The 21168-nt window shown below is 33.9% G+C and overlaps 4 protein-coding genes across 9 annotated transcripts; all 4 read right to left on the reverse strand.

Moving 5' to 3' along the window:
• Window positions 1-2750: 2750 nt before the first annotated feature.
• LOC138139016 (pickpocket protein 28-like) lies at window positions 2751-5067 on the reverse strand. Of its 3 annotated transcripts, none has more exons than XM_069059171.1 (8): window positions 4910-5067; window positions 4661-4855; window positions 4368-4610; window positions 4063-4320; window positions 3547-4016; window positions 3434-3493; window positions 3155-3356; window positions 2751-3103 (listed from the first exon to the last, which is right to left on the reverse strand). In XM_069059171.1, the coding sequence occupies exons 1-8, from the start codon at window positions 4921-4923 to the stop codon at window positions 2872-2874; spliced, it is 1674 nt and encodes a 557-aa protein (XP_068915272.1). In that variant the 5' UTR covers window positions 4924-5067; the 3' UTR covers window positions 2751-2871. The 3 variants fall into 3 exon arrangements, with proteins under 3 accessions (XP_068915272.1, XP_068915271.1, XP_068915273.1); XM_069059170.1 differs by having other exon boundaries at window positions 3419-3493; XM_069059172.1 differs by lacking the exon at window positions 4910-5067 and having other exon boundaries at window positions 3419-3493; window positions 4368-4618; window positions 4661-4793.
• A 4061-nt stretch (window positions 5068-9128) lies between these two features.
• On the reverse strand, window positions 9129-10722 carry LOC138139050 (pickpocket protein 28-like). 3 transcript variants are annotated; one of them, XM_069059205.1, is made up of 6 exons: window positions 10273-10720; window positions 10104-10224; window positions 9979-10004; window positions 9830-9929; window positions 9629-9780; window positions 9129-9574 (listed from the first exon to the last, which is right to left on the reverse strand). In XM_069059205.1, the coding sequence occupies exons 1-6, from the start codon at window positions 10449-10451 to the stop codon at window positions 9268-9270; spliced, it is 885 nt and encodes a 294-aa protein (XP_068915306.1). In that variant the 5' UTR covers window positions 10452-10720; the 3' UTR covers window positions 9129-9267. The 3 variants fall into 3 exon arrangements, with proteins under 3 accessions (XP_068915306.1, XP_068915305.1, XP_068915307.1); XM_069059204.1 differs by having other exon boundaries at window positions 9979-10224; window positions 10273-10719; XM_069059206.1 differs by lacking the exons at window positions 9979-10004; window positions 10104-10224 and having other exon boundaries at window positions 10273-10722.
• A 1731-nt stretch (window positions 10723-12453) lies between these two features.
• Window positions 12454-16025, reverse strand: LOC138138156 (pickpocket protein 28-like). The gene is made up of 6 exons (XM_069057924.1): window positions 15790-16025; window positions 15496-15741; window positions 15344-15446; window positions 15143-15294; window positions 14565-15088; window positions 12454-14509 (listed from the first exon to the last, which is right to left on the reverse strand). Exons 1-6 carry the CDS (start codon window positions 15966-15968, stop codon window positions 14139-14141), a joined length of 1575 nt encoding a protein of 524 aa, XP_068914025.1. The 5' UTR covers window positions 15969-16025; the 3' UTR covers window positions 12454-14138.
• Window positions 16026-17445: 1420 nt separating this feature from the next.
• Window positions 17446-21046, reverse strand: LOC138138157 (pickpocket protein 28-like). Of its 2 annotated transcripts, XM_069057925.1 has the most exons (9): window positions 20656-21045; window positions 20400-20606; window positions 20104-20346; window positions 19949-20054; window positions 19541-19891; window positions 19218-19488; window positions 19109-19168; window positions 17911-18103; window positions 17446-17722 (listed from the first exon to the last, which is right to left on the reverse strand). In XM_069057925.1, exons 1-9 carry the CDS (start codon window positions 20685-20687, stop codon window positions 17500-17502), a joined length of 1686 nt encoding a protein of 561 aa, XP_068914026.1. In that variant the 5' UTR covers window positions 20688-21045; the 3' UTR covers window positions 17446-17499. The 2 variants fall into 2 exon arrangements, with proteins under 2 accessions (XP_068914026.1, XP_068914027.1); XM_069057926.1 differs by lacking the exon at window positions 19109-19168 and having other exon boundaries at window positions 20656-21046.
• Window positions 21047-21168: the final 122 nt, after the last annotated feature.

Here is a 21168-nt window from a genome sequence, read left to right on the forward strand (position 1 = left end):
TGGAGTTAATTGCGCCTTTACGGCAAGCGAAGTAACATTTTTTATTTGGTTGTATTACAGTTGGTTTAAGAATTCCAGCAGGGCGTCATTGTTAACTAAATAAGAAAAAAGGGACAAAAATATTGACATATTATGTGATTCATAATCATAAATAAATAGCTAATGTAAAGAATCAATATTATTTACATTTTAATAATCTGTTTTTTATTAGTAACGGGTGTGTTATATTTTTGTTGAGAAATCATGGTAAAATTAAGAATAAGGAATTTAGATTTTTGTGAATAATTCAATAATTTGAAAGAAGCACTCACAAAATATGTTGTCTATAGGCAACCAGTAATACTCATACATTTCTTGATCATTCTTTTATGTAAATCTTTTATATTGAAACGACCCGCCCGTGTTATCATGGATTATAATCTGTTTTACATATTACATTTGATAACCTTTTCGTTGTTAATTAATAATGAATCAATTGGAAACTACAGGGTGTCTCAGCTAAGACTTTCGAGCCTAATATCTCGGTTATTTGCCAACGGATTTTTATGAAATTTAAAATGCAGATATTTTAGATCGTGAAGGTTCAATTAGTAATAATAAAATTACTTCAAGTTAAAAAATGTAATTTTAACACATGTTTCCATATCGAAAATTATGTGCGATTATTATTAGATTGTTAAATATTAAAAAATAGGGGTCTACTCAAACAATTAAGTAAATCACTTGTCTGATTCAACGAAAAGATTAGATTTTGTCGTTAAAAATTTAATGTAAAATTTGAAGGTATTTTAGCAGTTGAAACAATTGATGATTAATTGCCAAGCAACATTTTGTACACCCTTTAAAGTCTGTCAAAATTGGGCGCGCTTTATTAGAAACGTCAAATTGTGTAAATTTATTGAAAATACTTTAAAAATAGACTACAGCGGCAGAATTATCAATATTGTTGAAAAAGGAAAACATTTTTGCCTATGGAGAGTGTCGTAAGAACTTCAATGACACAGTTCGTTTTCTCGTGGAACACTCTCCAAATGTAGGCTTTACAAAATGTAAGGTTAAGAGAGTCGTCAATTTATTTGAAGACACAGGAAGCGTACGTGAAGTAAATTACCTTGCTAAAATATCCCGATCGTGTTTTAGTTCTTTATGGAAGAATTAAAGCATCCAGTATAATAAATTACGTCCAAATGTTGTCTTTAACTTTGTAAGTGTTTGTAAGGTTAGCAGGATAAACGTCAAATATGTCACCTGCGCTTCTGCGAAAAGAGATGACCAAAACTCTGCAAAATTGCGCGTTTGTTTCATACGCGTCTACGTTTTTGCATTCGCAGCCACGTTTAACACGGTTTTTTGCTTTTTTCTTGCAAACCAGACGTCTTTCAAGGACGAGTTTTTCCCTACAGCATTTTTTATTTTTTTATGTAAATCTTAATGGATTCAACATTTTAAAAAGGCATGTAAAAATTACGTTTTTAAGACTTGGGTGATTGCATTAATGGGATTTAGTTCTTCACCGTCTAAAATATCTGCACTTTAAATTTCACAAACATCCACTGGAAAATAACTAAGTTATTAGGCTCGAAAGTCTTAGCTGAGACACTCTGTATAATTAATAATCCTTTTTTTTTGTATTGTTTCTAGATAATGAATAATTTATTGTATTATTTATTTTATTAAATAAATTGGGTTGGAAACCGTCTCTGAACTGACTTCGTAATAGATTTGGAACTAATATCTGTTCACGTTGGAATGAACATCAGTGGTGCAAATGACCTGACCTGTTACTATGACAGCTCATATGAAAGTTAATGCCAAATGTGCACTGATGTTCAATCGACGTGAATAGAATATAGTAGAAAAAACAAAGGACCAATAATCGAATTAATACTTGCCATTTATGCAACCATTTATACATGCAGCTGGAAGCCAATCTGAGTTTGGTCTATGGAGTGGGAGTTTGCGCAGCATGTGATTTTTGAATCGGTCAAGAAACGTTAAAAAAGTGCCATAGCTGTTCATTTTTGCACGCATTTTGCGTTAAAAAGTGTGGCGTGCGTGTCATTTTTTAACGCAATTATAAAATTTTTCATTCATGATTAGTAGTTTTTTAACGAGTTCGTATGTAAATTGGGATTTTTTTGGCATGAGTGGGCTCGTTTTACTCGCGTTTTAAAGGTCCACGGGTTCACACAGGAGAAAATTTTCAAATTTTGAGTGTCGAAAAAATTGTTATCTAAACTAAAATTTTGTATGCAACTTGTTAGTAAAGTATCTTTTTTTTACTCGGCGAATTTGCGCATTCGTAAAAAAAAAGTATTACTTTACTCACTCGTTGCATAAATAACTATTGTTGCATTATTAGATATTCATTCCCATTACATTCATTTGTTCGATCAATGACAACGTATGAGGCATCGTTTGTGCCATAATGAAATGTTTTTTATTTAGTAAATATACCTACTTTTTGAATACTTATACCTTTAAAAAACAGGGCTGTGAATTCGCTTCGCTCATGAGGACCTTGTCCGAATTTGTTTGGACGAAACAACAACAAAAAACAGGGACAAAAAGGCGAATTTTAAGTGAACACAGTCTGTTTTTTTATAAAGTTTTGACACTGACAGCTGACAGCTGTTTAAAAGAAATAAGTAGACTATAGTGCGATATAGTGAGAAACGTCAATTTATTTCGGAAAGTGACAAATCACATGTTAAAATTAAAGAAAAATCCAAATAATTTGTATCTATTAGTTAATCAATAATGCTTTATTGGTAAAAAATGAAGCTTTTACATTTATCAGCGAGATTATCACATTTTATCAAAGCCTAGAAGAATAATGCGTATTCCACCATCAATACACAACCGTGTGTTTTAATCCACTTTTCCAGACCAGTTCCTTCTGCCAAACATCTTAATGTTGCATAATATTCTCAGCGTTAAATAATAGATTATTTCAACTAAAGACAGTGCTGAAAATCCAATAAACAGTCCGAGTAAACCTCCTACGTTGGCAAGAAATTCTGTCGATCCATACAGTTCATTCCTTTCAGAGTTAATAAACTGATTGCCTTTGAAGAACACTTGTAACATCGACATTTTCCTTCTAAAATACGACAACACCTCTACAAAAAATTAACCAAAAATAAATTAGTACTTTGTATCACTGATGTCAACGCCAGACTGTCTGTTGTACTTGAATGTCGACACCCAATCCCAATTAGCTTGTGTGTTTTCTACATTATAATACATAGCAGTACAAATCGGAAGACATTTACAATCTGGAAGATCCTTATGTTCCGAATCTTCGTTGTTCATCCCATCGATTTTCTTCTGAATCCATCCACTCTGAATCTTACCTTAAAAATAAAACAATGCAAACATGCTTGTGCAGCACCAATTTCACAAATTGGTCACTTACTTTTTTGATACATACTTATCGCTTTCTTCAGACAGTGGTGGCTTTCAGCACCGCAGATGGGAACACCCTTTTCTCCTGCAAAGAAGAACAGAAATGACGCAGCCGAAGTTCCAAACAACAAGTCTTACTTGGCACATAAAACGGGACGCATCCACATTGACTATAAGTGTAATTGGCTCTACATTCAATCGCGCAGTTGTTTTGACTATACACTTTAAAATACTTGAGAGATCTTTCTGACGGGAAGTGACAGTTTCTTCGTTTGGCGTTGTACGCTTTTACAGCAGCTGAGGTCGTCATCATATCGGGTGCTATTCCAGCTTTGGCCACTCTTGCCAAAGGCACTATAAAGTGTTGGTTTCTGACTCTTGGCATTCGTTGCGGATGCGAAATCTGCACCTTCCAACCTTTCACCGAACTACCGCAAGTGTAATCCAGGTCATCTTCGTGTTCCGTTAAACTGATCTCTAACGCGTAAGGAATTCCAGCGTAGAGGGCGCGTCGTGGGTAGGCTTCAAGTCCCACGCTGGGGTGGTACCCGTGTTCCAAGTCCCAATCGTGAGAGACTTTAGTCTTGTGGAAATTCTTGTAGTGGATCCTGAAACTTTTCGTTTTTTTGAGTTTCACTCAGTTTTGGTACTTACACAATGTCGGAGAGGAGCTGAGTTCTGTCTACTATGTTGAAAGTGTAGCAAATCCCATCGTCTGTCAAAATCGGTACGAACAGCTCCGAGCAGTTGTAACGCACCCCAAGATATTTGCAATTCGAAGCGCCTTCGTAAAAGTTGGGCTGGACTGATTCCAAAAACTCCAGCATATCTTCACCGGCATATTTTCCAGAGCGGTACACCAAACCGGGTTTCTTGTCGCAGACGAAAGACAAATATCCAAATTTTCTCTCCCTGTTGACAGTCGTCAAAAAGATACAAATTGCGTTACGAGAACTTACTCGTCGTCCGTGAGAGTTTCATTGTCTTGTTTCTTGTGCAGATAATAAGTGTAATTGAAAACAGAAGGTCGAGTTTTCGATTCTGGGCAAATGGTGACGGCCGGAAAAGGGATCATCCATACGGGAGTTTCCTTTGTTGCAAAACTGACAATCACTGGCGAGTTTTCCCACCTGACGTACGCGCTGATGATTAAAGACACACAAAAGTACAAAGACAATGTGATACTGATGGCCCACCACAATCTAAAATCCTTTTGGAAATAGAAACAGGAGTAAAATTTTGGAAAAAATACTTTTCAATGTAGGTACGATTTTCGCCGAAGTAACGAATACCGTGAATGGTACCGGAAGTGCAGAACTCCACTGTATAATTGCAGACATTCTGGCCGCAGGAGTAACTCCTTTTCCCGTCTTCTCTGTCAGCATAGTTATTTTTTTGTTTGTTGTCGGCCAGTTCCAAATCACCTCTTTCATTTCCTCCACAAATCCTTCGAAAATTATATTATCGTATTTTTTTACCACTCTTTCACACCTTCTTTTACCTTAGCCTTGTCATGGCAGCGTAACGTGTTTCTTTTTTGCCACACTAATCACTAATGCTTGAATGAAGAACCAGCTTCTTCCGAATATTCGTGGAGGTGAATATTATGAAAGAGACCTTGAACTTTTGGTTACATTTCTAGAAATCAGTTAATTACATCATTGAATTCCTGCATTCTACCATTAATTTTTGAGCATCCTTCTTATAATAAGAAGATTGTGTATTATATCTCAATAATAATGAATTTTCGATTGAATTGCGAAAAATAGCGGTATCTTTCTTTAATCTGGGGAAAATTATACATCATTATGCATTTGCGTGGCTGTAGGTTGTAATTTGTTTTAATTTGATAGAATCTATAATTTTTGGATGACACATCAGGTCAAAATCGTTAGCACACCGAAATTATAGTGATTTAATTATTTTCAAGAAGAATAATTAATTTAATGAAACAAAAACTAACTACTTTCAAGTGATTTCAGGAGCCTGTCCAGTGATTATTTGCCTCGGGACAATGTTTTATCTATTTTTTTTACTTTATATTGTTTATGACTTTGTTGAAGGTTGCATTATTTGGCTCCCAACACATTTTTAATCGATTAACTAATAGAAATTTTCCGTTTTTATTATCGAAAAACACAAATTTAAATAATTATTTCAGAGGTTAGTAAAGGTGACTTTACAGGTATTGTACAAATACTCACAAAAACAAGTTGACATTTAATCGAAAAGAATTTAGTTTAATCTAATTCTCATTCATAAATGACATAGATTCTCCGATCGCGACGATTTGTTAGTCATCGGTGTCATTGAACTTTTCCTTTTTATTATTTTGCTTTAATTTTTTATATCTGATTAATTTCCGAATTTTCACTTAAACATTTTTGCTTTAGACAATTTTACTCGTTAATATTTGGACATTTATATTCAAAGGTTAAACCCTCGAGCTAAAGCTCTCGGGCCTAACCAGAATAAAAAATGCCCAAATTCAACTCGTAAAATTGTCAAAGCGAAAAGTTTTCGTGAAATTGAAAAATTTATCCGATTAAAAAATTAGGTCTTGTTATTTTACCTTCCATAAAATTCGTGATTAGAACTGGAGGTTGACAGGATTGAGTAGGTATATATGTAAAATTGAAGCTTTCAAGGACGAAAGATACTCGAGAGGTAAACTACGTTTGACCGGATCAGTCGCACTTCTTATGTAATTAATTCGTGAAGGATATGGAAAATTATGGACTAAATTAAAACGAAGGTGTTAAAGTAGGAAGCTGCAAATGAGCAACAAAAAATATTTTTTAACCATTAAAATAACAAATATTACTTAAACAAAATTATGTTGGTATTCAATTTATCACTAAATATCAAATGTCAATCTGTCAGTGCTCGAATTTCAATATTTAAAAAATGGAAATTCCCTGACATTAAAAAATTTGCAGACAAAGCCCCTGAAAATTTACTACTTGTAAAATCAACAGGCCGATTTGAACCAGAATACCAAAAAATTCATCAATGTCAATGGGTCACTCAACTTTGCAAAGCTTGCAGCCTTACCAACCGAAATTTCTATAAATAAATTCCCGTAATCTAAAATTAACACGTTTTAGCACCTTTTGTTTTATAACATTGGAGATATGTATTAATTGTCTTTCAGTAATAGGTAATTAATTTGCCACAATTAGTTTATTTTTTCTTGTCTTAGTATTCTTATTTTCATTGCCGTAATCGTCAACGTAAAATGTCAATTACAACTATGACAGCACAAAAAAGTGGATTTTTTTTCGTTCCGAACTTCCGCGAAAATACATCGATTTAATTTTTTTTTGGTACCAAATGTTTGTCGCAATTTCTCTCATTTACAATTAATTCTGCAAAAAAGCGCCGGTAGTTACGCCACTGATGTTTTAACACGAACAAACTTGTTTACATAAATTTTCACGGGTTGTCAAGAATTTTTTAAATTTATCAGACAACTGCATAATACATAATTTCAAATGTTACTTTAAATGTCAATAAATGAGGTTATAAAAAAAACTACTTTTTCGTTTTAATCTTACTTGGGGTCGTGAAAAAAATCGTATGTATACCTCAGGAGAGAATATTTTTCCCTTTGGGTTTGGCGAAGCCCTCTGGCTGCAAATTGTCCCTCAGGAAAATTCTACAGGGTGATCAAGGACCGTTTGAATTGGTAATACTGAATTTTGTTTTTAACTGAATTTTATTTTTAAATGCTACAAGTGGAGTATACATTTTACAGGAAAAACTAAAATGAGATGAAGTGATGAACTTATTCAACTGGTATTCGGCCTGTTTTGCATCACTCGGCTGACGCCTCGTGCTTCAAATTTCGGCCTCATATCTAAAAAGTAATCTGACAGAACTACTCATATGAAAATAACTATTGATCAAGTGATCATCATATCTTGAGTTATCCAAAGTTTTCTTTCAATTTTCACAGAACTGGAACATTTTCCACCTTCAGTCTCTTACAATTTTTTGAATATGAGCTTTGTTGGACAATAAGACAGCAAAACAAGAGTGCTACCTCATCTTTTGTTTTATCGAAACGTGTGTCTTAGCTTAATCGAACACATATGTTTACTTGCTATACATAGTCGTTTTATTGGTTGCCTACTTCTCGACAAATCTCTTATTAATTCAATATTAATAATAATTAATGCTTCTACCACTTATTCTGGGATAATTCAACAGTTACAACAAATGTCTGTAAACTTTGCCGGAATCGAAAACTGTTTTCAAGGTTAACATCAATACCGTTGTTGCTTCAAAACTGACATTTTTTTCACATTTCACCGAAAAATCTGCTTTCCAGTGTAGTCGCGTTTGGCAATAAAGCTGCTAAATTACCTACACTAACACACGAAAAAAAAAATAGGTTACCATTTGAAAAATAAAAAACACAGCCTGTATCTCGTAAACTAAAATTTTTAATAAGAAAACAAAGTAAATTAAAATATTAATTCAGGTCATGCTAAAAATGTTACAATTGAAATGTATTTGTTTTAGACCAATTTTACGTTTCGAATGGCAAATCTCCGATCTAGCTAATGAAAATTGAACTTTTTTTTATGGTTCAGTGGGATGAATCGATTTATTGAACTAAATGGTAAATATTTTGAAATAGATACAATCTACAATTAGGTTAAGGTAGCTGCGATTTCCCAACGGATGTGGTAAATTTCTGGGGGAGGACGGTAGCACGCACCGTTGATTTACTCTTTTTACAGTTGCTTTAAAATTAAAGTGTTCATACGTTACTTTAATTTAGGGTAAAAAAACACATTTACATGTATTATTTTTCAGATAAATGTGTTGACTCAACGTGTTCACCTTAAAGTGTTTTCACTCTATAATAAATGTATTTTTAAAATGGATTTTAGAATCAAAATGTTTATGCATTTAATTTATTTTGTTGTGTGATACATATTTAAAATGATAAAATTTAAACCACCGTTATCTTTATTTATTTGTTTAATTTCAAGAACAATCATACAATCATAACATTACGCCCAGTTGCCGACCTCGACTTCGTCTCGGTCTTCAATCTCTAGGCTTAGCACAAAAAGACTCACTTCTGCTCTTAATCATATAAAATACCATTAGAATGGACTGTAAAATATCAAAAATATTGACTTAAATTCCTGGGTACGGTAAAGTAGCTTTTCTTGTTCCAATGAATTCCAGTGTCAAGGTAATCATTCAGCATCAGCTGAAGTTGGCTGGCTTTTTGCAGCAAACATATTACACATCCATCTCATTGAAAGAAAATAAATGATTTCAAAAAAGGACATAACAGAGAATCCTGTGAACAAACCCAAGAGACCTCCACAATTAGCCCAGAAATCGGTGTCACCAAACAACTCGTTTCGTTCCATGCTAATAAAATTATTGTCCTTGAAGAATATTCTATTAATTGAGCGAGTAGTTGAAGTTTTGAGATTTAAATTCCTTCGAGAAACTTCACTGTTGTAAATAATTGAAGTGCAGGACGGCAAGCAGTCGCAAGACATCGACTTACTCTCATCGTCTGAAACTTGTGATTCCATAATTTGATCGAGCAATCCCTCTAGAAGAAATATCTCTGAGTTAATTTAAGTTTACATTATTTGAAAATATCTCACTTTCTGCGTCCTCTAAACAATAAAACTCGTTTAATCCGCAAATTCTGGTCGATTTTTCTCTTGGCATGTAATACGGTGCACAGTGACATTCACTTAAAGTGTAGTTAGCAAGACATTCAGTTTGACAATTTCTTTCAGTGTAAATTTTGAAAAACTTTAACGGCCGTTCATGGGAGAAATAACATTTTCTGCGATGGGGCGCGTAGTTAATCAAGTCTTACGAAGTAGTTGTTATTTCTGGTTTGACAAGGATATTATAGTTTTCGAATAATAATTGCAAATCTCTTGTAGATTGTCTGGGGATTTCAGCCGGATGGTGTAACATGATTCTAAAACCAGCTTCAGGGGTGCATCTTTTTAGGTTCACATCTTCTTCGGCACTGTTAAGAGATACTTTGAGAGCTTGTGTATTGATTGCAGATTTAGCTCTTCTAGGATACACATCTTCCTTGGTCCTGATGTAGTTGTTGTCAACAGTCCACCGTAAGGTTTTTTTGTTATTTACATGATCTTTGCCTATGTAGCTAAAATTATCATCTAAAAACATTTCCCTTTGAACATTTATAAAATCTTCTTACGTGATGTTTGTAAACAATTCATTTTTATCTAACATGTTAAACGTGAAGCAAACTCCACTATTTGTTAAAATCGGGGTAAAAATTGTACCACATTTGTCGGAAAATTCAGCAAAAGAGCAGTAAGGGATAGTTTCATTTGAAGTAGGGGCGTTCTGCAAAGCGCTTTTTCAATACTGCTGAATCGAGTACTAGAATTCTTACCTGGATAATCCGTCGTACAGTTTCTTCATCAGTGGTGTGATTTACAAATATCACAGGATCTCTAGTACAGGGTAATTGACTGTCGACGTAGTTTTTTACTCTAAGAAAGCAAACAAAATAAATGAAAATTTTCGAAATTCTTTACTTACTCTTCAGCTGTAAGGTTGTTGTTTTCCTTAAAGAGTGCGTTATAGTAATATGTGAAATTAAATATTTTGGTTTTAATTTTCGCTTCAGGACAAATAGTAACTGCCGGAAAAGGTATCTCCCATACCTGTTTCGGTGTTTTAGAAAAACTGATAAATACTGGGTTTTCATCCCATTTCCTCCAGGTAAGTTTAATTAAACTGACGCAAATGTACAAAGAGATACACAACACTATCAACCAAAATATTCTACAAAAATTTTGATGTGAGTTTTTAAAGAAATCCGTACATACTTACTTTTCAAATAAAGATCTTCCAGTTTCTCCTAAATACTTGAAACCTTGAATTCCCGTGTTGTCAGAAAATTCGGTAAAACAACTGGACAAGTTTTTACGAAAACTCGTCGACTTTTCTTTTGATTTTGATGTTTTGAAACATTTTGTTAAATTAAACTGATCTCTTGATACACTAGGCATTCTCTTTATTTGCACGTTACGTGTAACACGTTTTGTAGCTAAGTCAAGGACACAGGTGTAGTTTAAAATTTGTAATTAATGATTGCCCCACTCCTATTTTCAAACGGTGGGGTTGCATGGAACGAGGTAATATCGATTCATAAATGAAAGGTCATTGGACGAAAACATTTTTAAATATTAATTCATGCGATGCTAAAAACGTACAACTTGCATTAATTAATAATGGATTTCTTTGAAACAGGACTTATTTGAAATGTATTTGTTTTAGACCGATTTTAATATTCGAGGGGCAAATTTTCGACCCAGCTAATGAAAATTGAATTTTTTTCAGTGGCGTGAATAAATTTATTTAACTAAATGGTGGATCTTTTGAAATACATTGCAGATACAATGTACAATTAGATAATTTATTAATTATTATTTACAAATTATGGTGTTCAAATAATTTCATTGATTAACCATTTCTGCACTCAAGAGAAGCTTTGTATGTATCGTGCGTTCATTTAAATTTATCCTCAAAGTTGGCGTTGGAGAGTCGATTGAGAACGCACCACTCGTGTAAAAGCGTAGATTTAAACCGCTGATCTGTGATCGTTTATCCGTATAGTACGTTCACAATCGAGCCTTCAACGCCTACTTTGAGGATAAATACAAACTCGGTAAGCTTATTCTGTAGTTTTAATTAATTTTTCGGCTTCCCTAACTGGTACACACACCCTTACCTTTTAATTTAGGTTAAACTGCGAATTCCCGACGGATGTTGTAAATTGCTGTGGGAGGACGGTAGCATGCACGGTTAATTTACTCTTTTTACAGTTACTTTAAAATTAAAGTGTTCATACGTTACTTTAATTTAGTGTAAAAAAACACATTTACATGTATTATTTTTCCAATAAATGTGTTTTTAAAACTTTTATTGACTAATAAATAATCATAATCATAACAGGGAAAATACAATCTATCGGGCTGGCAGCTCTGTATGTCAAAAAGTTCGACATTTGTTATTTCATAAAAATCTGCCAAAGTGCAAAACAAAACGTTTGGTCAGCTGACACGTCTAATATACATACATATGTTTACAGTTACTTTAAAATTAAAGTGTTCATACGTTACTTTAATTTAGTGTAAAAAAACACATTTACATGTATTATTTTTCCAATAAATGTGTTTTTAAAATTTTTATTGACTAATAAATAATCATAATCATAACAGGGAAAATACAATCTATCGGGCTGGCAGCTCTGTATGTCAAAAAGTTCGACATTTGTTATTTCATAAAAATCTGCCAAAGTGCAAAACAAAACTTTTGATCAGCTGACACGTCTAATATACATATGTCGATACGTCACTCGTCCCACAAAAGCCAGCGCCCCCGTAAACATTAATTTATCAAGCGCGTCATATAAATAACTATTACATTAACTTAATTTGTTAATTTATTTGTTGAATTTTGACTAAATATAGGTTATCTGTCAATCTGACATTTCTAACAAATCTGTCCACCCAACTTGCTTTGATTTCGAAATTAAAAGAAATAATAAACATTATTTGATTTAGTAGTTAGTGCCATTGGTATTGTTGGTTGCAGTAAAAAAAATCAGAAGTAAAGTCCATTCAAAAATCAAATAACCACCACCTGTTGCTTTAGGTTGGTAAAATTTAAAAAACCCTAGGTAGTTATTTTTTCTTGCAATGTTTGTAACTATAAATGATGACATTTGATTCAAAATTAAATTCAATTACTTGGAATTTCGTTCAAATTGTTTTATTATTGCTCAGTACGATTCAGTTATTTATTATTATCGAGGAAAATGCGACGTTGGTGGTTTTTTGATTTTTGAATGGACTATAGGTACTCCTTTTGTGAATAACCCTGTATAATAGATTATTTCATAGCTAGTAAAAACATCCGGAGAAAGACTAAAAACGTCAAAATTAAAAGAGACCCGGAAATCGGTAGTAATTATTTATGTCAGACTCAAAAATGACTGATAATGATCCCATCATGGATGGTAAATTGTAAATTATGTAGATCTTTCTACGCATGATTGAAAATTAAAATTGTATAATTGGGATTATTCAAGGTAATATCTAAAAAAATAGACTTTTTTTCCTTTTAATTTATTAAAAAATGTAAAGCATGTTAATTATATAAATTTCCTGCACATAAACTACGACTGAAATTTAAATTGACGGTAATGATAGGATTCACGAGTGTTGATTACTTGTGAAGACTACTCTCTCTCGCTCGCTCTCTCCTTGATGTGCTTCATTTTAGGAGAAAATTTTGACTGACACTGAACAAAACACGTTTAAAAACTCTTGTGATGATACCAAGGATATGATACTAAATTTTACCAAATAGAATACCTGAAAATATGAAATTAGCGATACAACAATTCTAGCTTCTGCAAACCAGTTTGTTGCGCTGACGTAACGAATAGCAAAGCCGACAGTTTTAAGCAATTTTATTGGGTCTCGTAATAATAAATACTGCCTGGTCTCAAATTTTGGATGCTTTCTGTGAATTCTATTACCATTACAGATATATTTTTAATATGCGACAATACATATTTACATAAATAGGTATTAATTTTGTAAAATTAACACTAGGGAGTGGATGGATTACACCGATTCCAAGTATAATAATAGTTTTATTTTTAAAATGCGTTTTAGATTCAAAATGCATTTTTAAAATTAATTTACTTTGTTGTGTGATTGTTAAAATGATAAAAGTTAAAGCACCGTTATCTTTATTTATTTACTTAATTTCAAGAACAATTATAGCGTGCGATGGAAAATAAAAAAAATCGAGACGGCCATGATTAATACATTAATGTCATTAATTACAATAGTAACTGTCATTCCCAACTTTCAAGGTACTTACCAATAACTTGCCTTGATTATTTTGTTTTTCCATACCTAAAAATAACGTGTTCAAAAACAGACCTGGCACTGCAATTTAATTGATGACTTTGCGAAGGTCATTTGAAAACATGAAGCGAAGAGACTACCATTATGTTTGGAAGCTGAAGACAGACATTTCGAACATTTACTCTAGTTCGTAAATCCGATTGGAGCTCTTCATGATTCTTTTACAACCGACAGGTCACACATAATGCACACCTTTATGAAAATCAATATTTCAACGTTCTCAAAATCACCAGCCCAACTTTTAAGACTGACATCTGATAATTGAAATTTTAACGAATTGCCAACTGGAATTTTTGGTCACAGCCAACTCTATTTTTTTTTTCGATCTCACGGTACATAACATTACACTGAAAAATGTTTTTGGTAAATACGCTATACCCAAATGTCTGAGATTAAATAATAATTACGAGCTAAAATGCTAAATGATTGTTTTAATATTTTTAATATTTGTGAATATATTGGATATTCATTAAAATGTTTCCCCAAATTTGGCGTTTTAGAGTCGATTGTGAACTCGTCATTCTGGCTGCAGAGTAAAAACACAAACAACGCAAAAAGTGAGGTTAGATTTAAACAGCTGATCCTTGATCCGTAATCCGTGGTGCGTTCACAAACGACTCTTCAACGCCAACTTTGAGAAGAAATTTAAATGAACACCCGATACTTTAAGAATGGACTGTAAAATATAAAAAAAATTGATTTCGGTTCCTGGATACGGTGAAGTAAACTTTCTTGTTCCAATTCCAATGTCAATCATTCAGCATCAGCTGAAGCTGGCTGACTTTTTGCAGCGAATCTATTACACATCCATCTCATTGAAAGAAAATAAATGATTTCAATAAAGGACATAACAGAGAATCCTGTGAACAAACCGAAGAGACCTCCACAGTTAGCCCAGAAATCGGTGTCACCAAACAACTCGTTTCGTTCCATGCTAATAAATTTATTGTCCTTGAAGAATATTCTATTACTTGAGTGAGTAGTTGAAGTTTTGACATTAAAATTTATTCGAGAAACTTCACTGTTGTAAATAATTGAAGTGCAAGACGGCAAGCAGTCGCAAGACATCGATTTATTCCGATCGTCTGAAACTTGTGATTCCATAACTTGATCGAGCAATCGTTCTAGAAGAAATATCTCTGAGTTAATTGAAGTTTGCATTGTTCCAAAATATCTCACCTTCTGCGTACTCTACACACCAAAACTCGTTTATTCCACAAATTCTGGTCGATTTTTCTCTTGGCATGTAATAAGGTGCACAGTGACATTCACTTAAAATGTAGTTAGCAAGACATTCAGTTTGACAATTTTCCTCAGTGTAAACTTTGAAAAACTTTAACTGCCGTTCGTGGGAGAAATAACATTTTCTGCGATGGGGCGCGTAGTTAATCAAGTCTGACGAAGTAGTTGTTATTTCTGGTTTGATGAGGATATAATAGTTATCGAATAATAATTGCAAATCTCTTGTAGATTTTCTGGGGCTTTCAGCCGGATGGTGCAACATGATTCTAAAACCAGCTTGAATGTTGCACTTTCTTAAGGCCACATCTTCTTTGTCACTGTAAAGATTTACTTTGAGAGATTGTCTATTGATTGCAGATTTAGCTCTCCTAGGATACACATCTTCCTTGGTCCTGATGTAGTTGTTGTCAACATTCCACCGTAAGGTTTTTTCGTTATTTACATGATCTTTGCCTATGTAGCTAAAAATTATCATCCAAAACATTTCCCTTTGAACATTTGTAAGATCCTCTTACGTGATGTTTGTAAATAATTCATTTTTTTCTAACATGTTAAACGTGAAGCAAACTCCACTACTTGTTAAAATCGGGGTAAAAATTGTATCACATTTACGCCGAACATGAGCCCAAGTGCAGTAAGGGATAGTTTCATTTAAAGTAGGGGCGTTCTGCAAAACGCTTTTTCAATAGTGCTGAATTGAGTACTGAAATTCTTACCTGGATAATCCGTCGTACAGTTTCTTCATCAGTGGTGTGTTTTATATATATTACCTTAGGATATCCAAAACAGGGTAATTGACTGTCGGCGTAATTTTTTACTCTAACAAGACAAACAAAATAAATCACATTTTTCGAAATTCTTTACTTACTCTTCAGCTGTAAGGTTGTGGTCATCATAACGGAGTGCGTCATAGTAATATGTGAAATTAAATATTTTGGATTTAATTTTCACTTGAGGACAAATAGTAACTGCCGGAAAAGGTATGTCCCAAACATGTTTGGGTGTCTGAGAAAAACTGATAAATACTGGGTTTTCATCCCATTTCCTCCAAGTAAGTTTAATTAAACTGACGCAAATGTACAAAGAGATACACAACACTATCAACCAAAATATTCTACAAAAATTTTGATGTGAGTTTTTAAAGAAATGTGTACATACTTACTTTTCAAATGAAGATCTTCCAGTTTCTCCTAAATACTTGAAACCTTGAATTCCCGTGTTGTTAGAAAATTCGGTAAAACAACTGGACAAGTTTTTACGAAAACTCGTCGGCTTTTCTTTTGATTTTGATGTTTTGAAACATTTTGTTAAATTAAACTGATCATATGATATACTAGGCATTCTCTTTATTTGCACGTTACGTGTAACATGTTTTGTAGTTAAGTCAAGGATTCAGGTGTAGTTTAAAATTTGTAAGTAATGATTGCCCCACTCCTATTTTCAAACGGTGGGGTTTGCATGGAACGAGGTAATATCAATTCACAAATTAAAGTTCAGCGGACGAAAACATTTTTAAATATTAATTCATGCGATGCTAGTAATTTGTTAATTATTATTTACAAATTATGGTGTTCAAATAATTTCATTGATTAACCATTTCTGCACTCAAGAGAAGCTTTGTATGTATCGTGCGTTCATTTAAATTTATCCTCAAAGTTGGCGTTGGAGAGTCGATTGAGAACGCACCACTCGTGTAAAAGCGTAGTTTTAAACCGCTGATCTGTGATCCTTTATCCGTATAGTACGTTCACAATCGAGTCTTCAACGCCTACTTTGAGAATACATTTAAATGAAGGCACGATACCTACTGTTGTAATGATGTTTGAAATTGGGTTACAAACACGGCAAGCTTATTCTGTAGATTTAATTAATTTTTCGGCTTACCTAACTGGTACACACACCCTTATCTTTTAATTTAGGTTTAGTTAGCTGCGAATTCCCGACGGATCTTGTAAATCTCTGTGAGAGGACGGTAGCATGCACTGTTAATTTACTCTTTTTACAGTCACTTTAAAATTAAAGTGTTCATACGTTACTTTAATTTAGTGTAAAAAAACACATTTACATGTGTTATTTTTGCAATAAATGTGTTTTTTAAATTTTTATTGACTAATAAATAATCATAACAATCATAACAAGGAAAATACAACATATCGGGCTGACAGCCATTTGTTATTTCATAAAAATCTGCAAAACAAAACATTTGGTCAGCCGAAAAGTCTAATACAAATGTGGTACGGTAGGTATTTTACAGCACTCACACTAATCTGGTCCTCGGCTTCGCCTCGTGCCTGAAACTAGAGCTCGTGCCAACTCTCATGATCGATGACGCAGAAACCAAAATGCGTACCGAAGCGGCTGTACTATTCGAACTTAAAACATTGGTGCCATTTTGTCACGCATTACAGATTTCTTAGCTAATTTATGTTGATATTTATTTGGCGAGAAGCCGACAAGTCCTTAGATGATGTGGGACATTCTAATCCAAATCCTTGAACAGTGTAAAATGCAAATTTGCCGCCACCCTGAAAATTTGAACTAAACGACCAACGTTTTTACGTTTCACTTATTAAAATTGGGCTCCCCCTTCGCGCAGCTTTTGTCAAGGTCATCGATCATGACAGTTGGCACAAGCTCTACTAGTTTTCGCGCTGTAAAATCCCCTACCGTAGTCTAATGGCAATAACTATTTGCACACGCTGGTATAGGTACTCGATTATGAGTGGCAAAATTTGATTTAAGTTTTTGAAAATATTACTAATAATAATAATAACCCACAGTTAAGTTGAAATTCCATTTATTATAAAAATAAGCATAATAAGCTTTAATAATTATTTTAATTAAAACTACTACATGGTCTGTTTCTATTTTTTTACTGTGGTCCAGCCCAATGACCGTAGCGTGACTTGTTGCATATAATTCTGATAGTCAGAAAATAAATCAATTCCATGATGGAGACCATCGACATTCCAGTGAAGAGGCTGAAGTAACCTCCGACTTTTGATAGTAAATCAGGAACTCCGTGCCATTCGTGTCGCATCACAGAAAGAAAATGACCTGATTTGAAATAAATGCTCAGCAAAGCAATCTCGTGGCTGAAAACAAAGATACAAGTGTTGCAAGTCAACTTTTTACCCAGAGATGAGTTTTGAGAAACAAGAAGAAATAAATGTCAAGAAGAAAAAGAGACAAAAAAGAAAGAAAAGTGGCATCGTCCATTAATCTATTACTAGTATTTTTTATGATATCTTGTTTGACTTTCATATTATTAAAAATTAATTACATGCTAACATTCAACTTCTGTCTTTCTTTTTCAACGTCATTTCCCCACTGATTTTCGTAGTAACTTTGCCAGTTCCAAACGCTTTGAGACATTTCCAGTTCAAATTTTAAGTCGGTGCATAAGGGTTTGCAATCACAATAACCTGATTGGTGAGCTGACATCTGTGTTTCCATATCTAGCGTACTCAGTTGGACTGAAATGATTAATAAGAATATTTAGAAGCACTGGCCGCCATCAATTTTTTCCTTGGGCAAATTACGGATGGTCTTTAAAAATTCCAAAGTATCAAATCCTTTTTCAATTTTGTAGAAAGAACCATTTATATTTCACAAGTACAAGGCGATTCACGAGTAATAATGCGTCTGACGGAATTGAAAATGCAACACACAATACATTTGAAACGTAAAACTGAATGGACGCGGTAAATGTCCAGCTTTACCTTCCCAATGTATTGTGGGTTGCATTTTCAATTGCGTCGAGCACATTATTAGGAACTTGTATTTCAATTTTTGTTGACATTTTCGAATCTACAGTAAATGCTAAGGTTCTTGATTTTTTGGTATTACAATTTTTGACATACACAAATGTCATAATATCAAAACTCTCTTATCTGTTTTTGTTTTTGCCGACCCCTGTTACACCAGCGATTAATATTACTGGCGGAACGTTATAGATGTGAATTGGGGACTTGTCGTTAGGTTGGCACTACCAGCAAAAGTAGCTAGGCGCGCCAACAAGGTATTGGTAATTTATGACAAGTATAGTCCATTTTTTTAAACAATTGTCAATGTCAAAATTCCCTCAAAGACCAAACTGTACCACCCTAAAACCTTTCGTTTCGGAACATCTGTATCGTAAAATCTCCCTAGATCAGTTTTGAGGTTATGTTAATAATTTTCAAAAGTCAGAAAAGTTTCAGCAAATTTTATACCAAACGACAAGAAATAAAGACGATAATGACACTGAGAAATACAACTGAAGATATTCAGTAGCGTAAGCGCCATTTTACATCAAAATGGCTGACATACAATTGACATTTTACGTTGCGAAGCTAATAACCGTCAAATAACTAGTGGTTCATACCAACATGACAACACTTTGACAATTGTTTTAAAGAAAAAATGAACTCTACAGTTCAATCATAAGTTTTAAGCGACCTTGAGTTTGACAATTCACATCCAAAACGTTTTTACTTTACATTGTGCCTCGTCAAGGCAGGTTTTGTCATTATTTCCACAAATTCTTGTGTTGGCTTTTCCTGAAAAAATCAACAAAACATCAGTAACAAAATTGTGACGAATTCATACTTGGCATGGAAAAATGGACGCACTGACATTTTGCCAGTAAAAAATCAGTCAAACATTCCAAGAAGCAGTTCTGTTGAGAGTACCATTTGAAATATCTCAAATTCCTTTCTCTGTCCATGTAACACAGTCTTTTGAACACCGGCATGGTACGGACCCTTTCGTGGGTTCCCAACAGTTTTGGTTCAACAGCAATGGCTACGAATTTGTTCATGGGGACCAAGAAATGATGTTGGGAAGGTCGTGGTATGTCAATCGGGTTGTGTAAAAGAACCTGAAATCTTCAGTGGTCGTGCGTTTGGCCTTGCGAAATAAAACCAACAAACTCTGTATCCCGCTGTGAAACTTCTGCAGAGTAAAAAATCTTCGGCCTTGGAAATCTTCAAGGTCACACGAAGAGGATTGTCTGCTCCGGATAACAGAGCTCGTGCGGGATAGGTGTGCATTTCGACACCCTTTAGATAGCCATGTTGTCCCGCCCATCCATATGTCCGTTTCCCTTCATAAAAGTCCTTGTAATTGAAGAGATTACTCACGAAGAGATCTTCCCGGCTCAGCATGTTGAAAGTATAGCACAGACCTTCTTCAGTAAGAGTTGGAACAAACAATTCAGAGCAATTTCTGGTACGGCCGAACAATTCACACCGGAAGAATATGTCATCAAGAGGTTTTCGAATCTTTAGCAAATGGTACAATGTTTTTTTTGTTTTTTGTATTTGGTTGGTGATCTATACCCTGTCGAAGATTTCAAAAAAGTCGTTGCCTAACATCCTCGTACCAAAGAGTTTCGGGGGTCCTTTGCGATTGCACAAGATGTGAAAATACTGATATGCTAACCACCTGAAGTACTTTACATTATGATTTGTTTTTTTGGTGATAAAAGTATTACGATTCTTCGGTTATGTTTAAGTATCCGCGCAATGCAAGAGTATGTTCTAGCCTGGTGAATAGAAGGGACAATCCCTTAGACTCTGGACAAATTGTGACAGCTGGAAATGGAATTTCGTAAATCGGTGTATCTCTCGCTTTGAAACTGACGATCACAGAGCTGTTTTGAAATGTTAATAGAGCGACAGTCACCATTACTAGACAAGTAATAAAGCTCAACAGCACAACGACTATCCAGAAGATTCTAGGAAACATCTAGTCAAATTTACTGTGTTAGCTGATGCTACACTATCTTACTTTTCACACAAAGATCGCCGTTCGCTTAAGAATTGGATACCGTGGATGTCAGTTGCGTAGCTGTACTCCACTGCGTACTGTTGAAGTTGCGAGTGTTTGCCTCTTCTTTGCATGTTTAGTTCTTTGGTTCTTTGTAGCTTTTGTCGTTGTTCCAATTCCTTTCGTTGTAGGTCATCTACAATGTACTTGTATTGTTCTTTGAAGTATCTAAAATATTTTTATTATGACATTTGAGGAATATTTATGTCTTTGTTACGATTTCTCCCGGCTTATGGTGTTTTGAGACATTTTTATGATTTTTTCTGTTTGACGTGCGCGTGACAGAAGAACAACTAACGTCTCTAAGTTTGTTTGATTTCACAAGAATTATATGATTTTTCTTTGTATTGAGGAAGGGCAAAGAAAATTTCTCAAAAATTGTATCAATTTTTTAATTTTAAGTACTGTTAGGTACCCTTTACCTATTAAAAACGTGCTTAAGCTATCTTTTGTATACAGTGAACAAATTTGTTTACTCCTACTTTAGGTAAAGCAAAACCAAAACAGTTTGTGGTTTTCTACATGATTTTTTTGTAAATTAGTAAAAAAAAATGCGACTATGTAAGTGTCTTAAAAGAGTGTTTTAAGAATCTGTCTTCTAAGTCATGTTTTATGTAAAAAAAATAATTTTTTTTCTTGCTGTCAAAGTGTTTCTACCATCTACCACCTGATTAGTCAAAATACATCTATGTTTTTAAGTCACAAAATAAACGTTGTCTTGACACATATC

This window comes from Tenebrio molitor, chromosome 9, assembly GCF_963966145.1.
Source record: "Tenebrio molitor chromosome 9, icTenMoli1.1, whole genome shotgun sequence".
In the NCBI taxonomy this organism is placed as follows: Eukaryota; Metazoa; Arthropoda; class Insecta; order Coleoptera; family Tenebrionidae; genus Tenebrio; species Tenebrio molitor.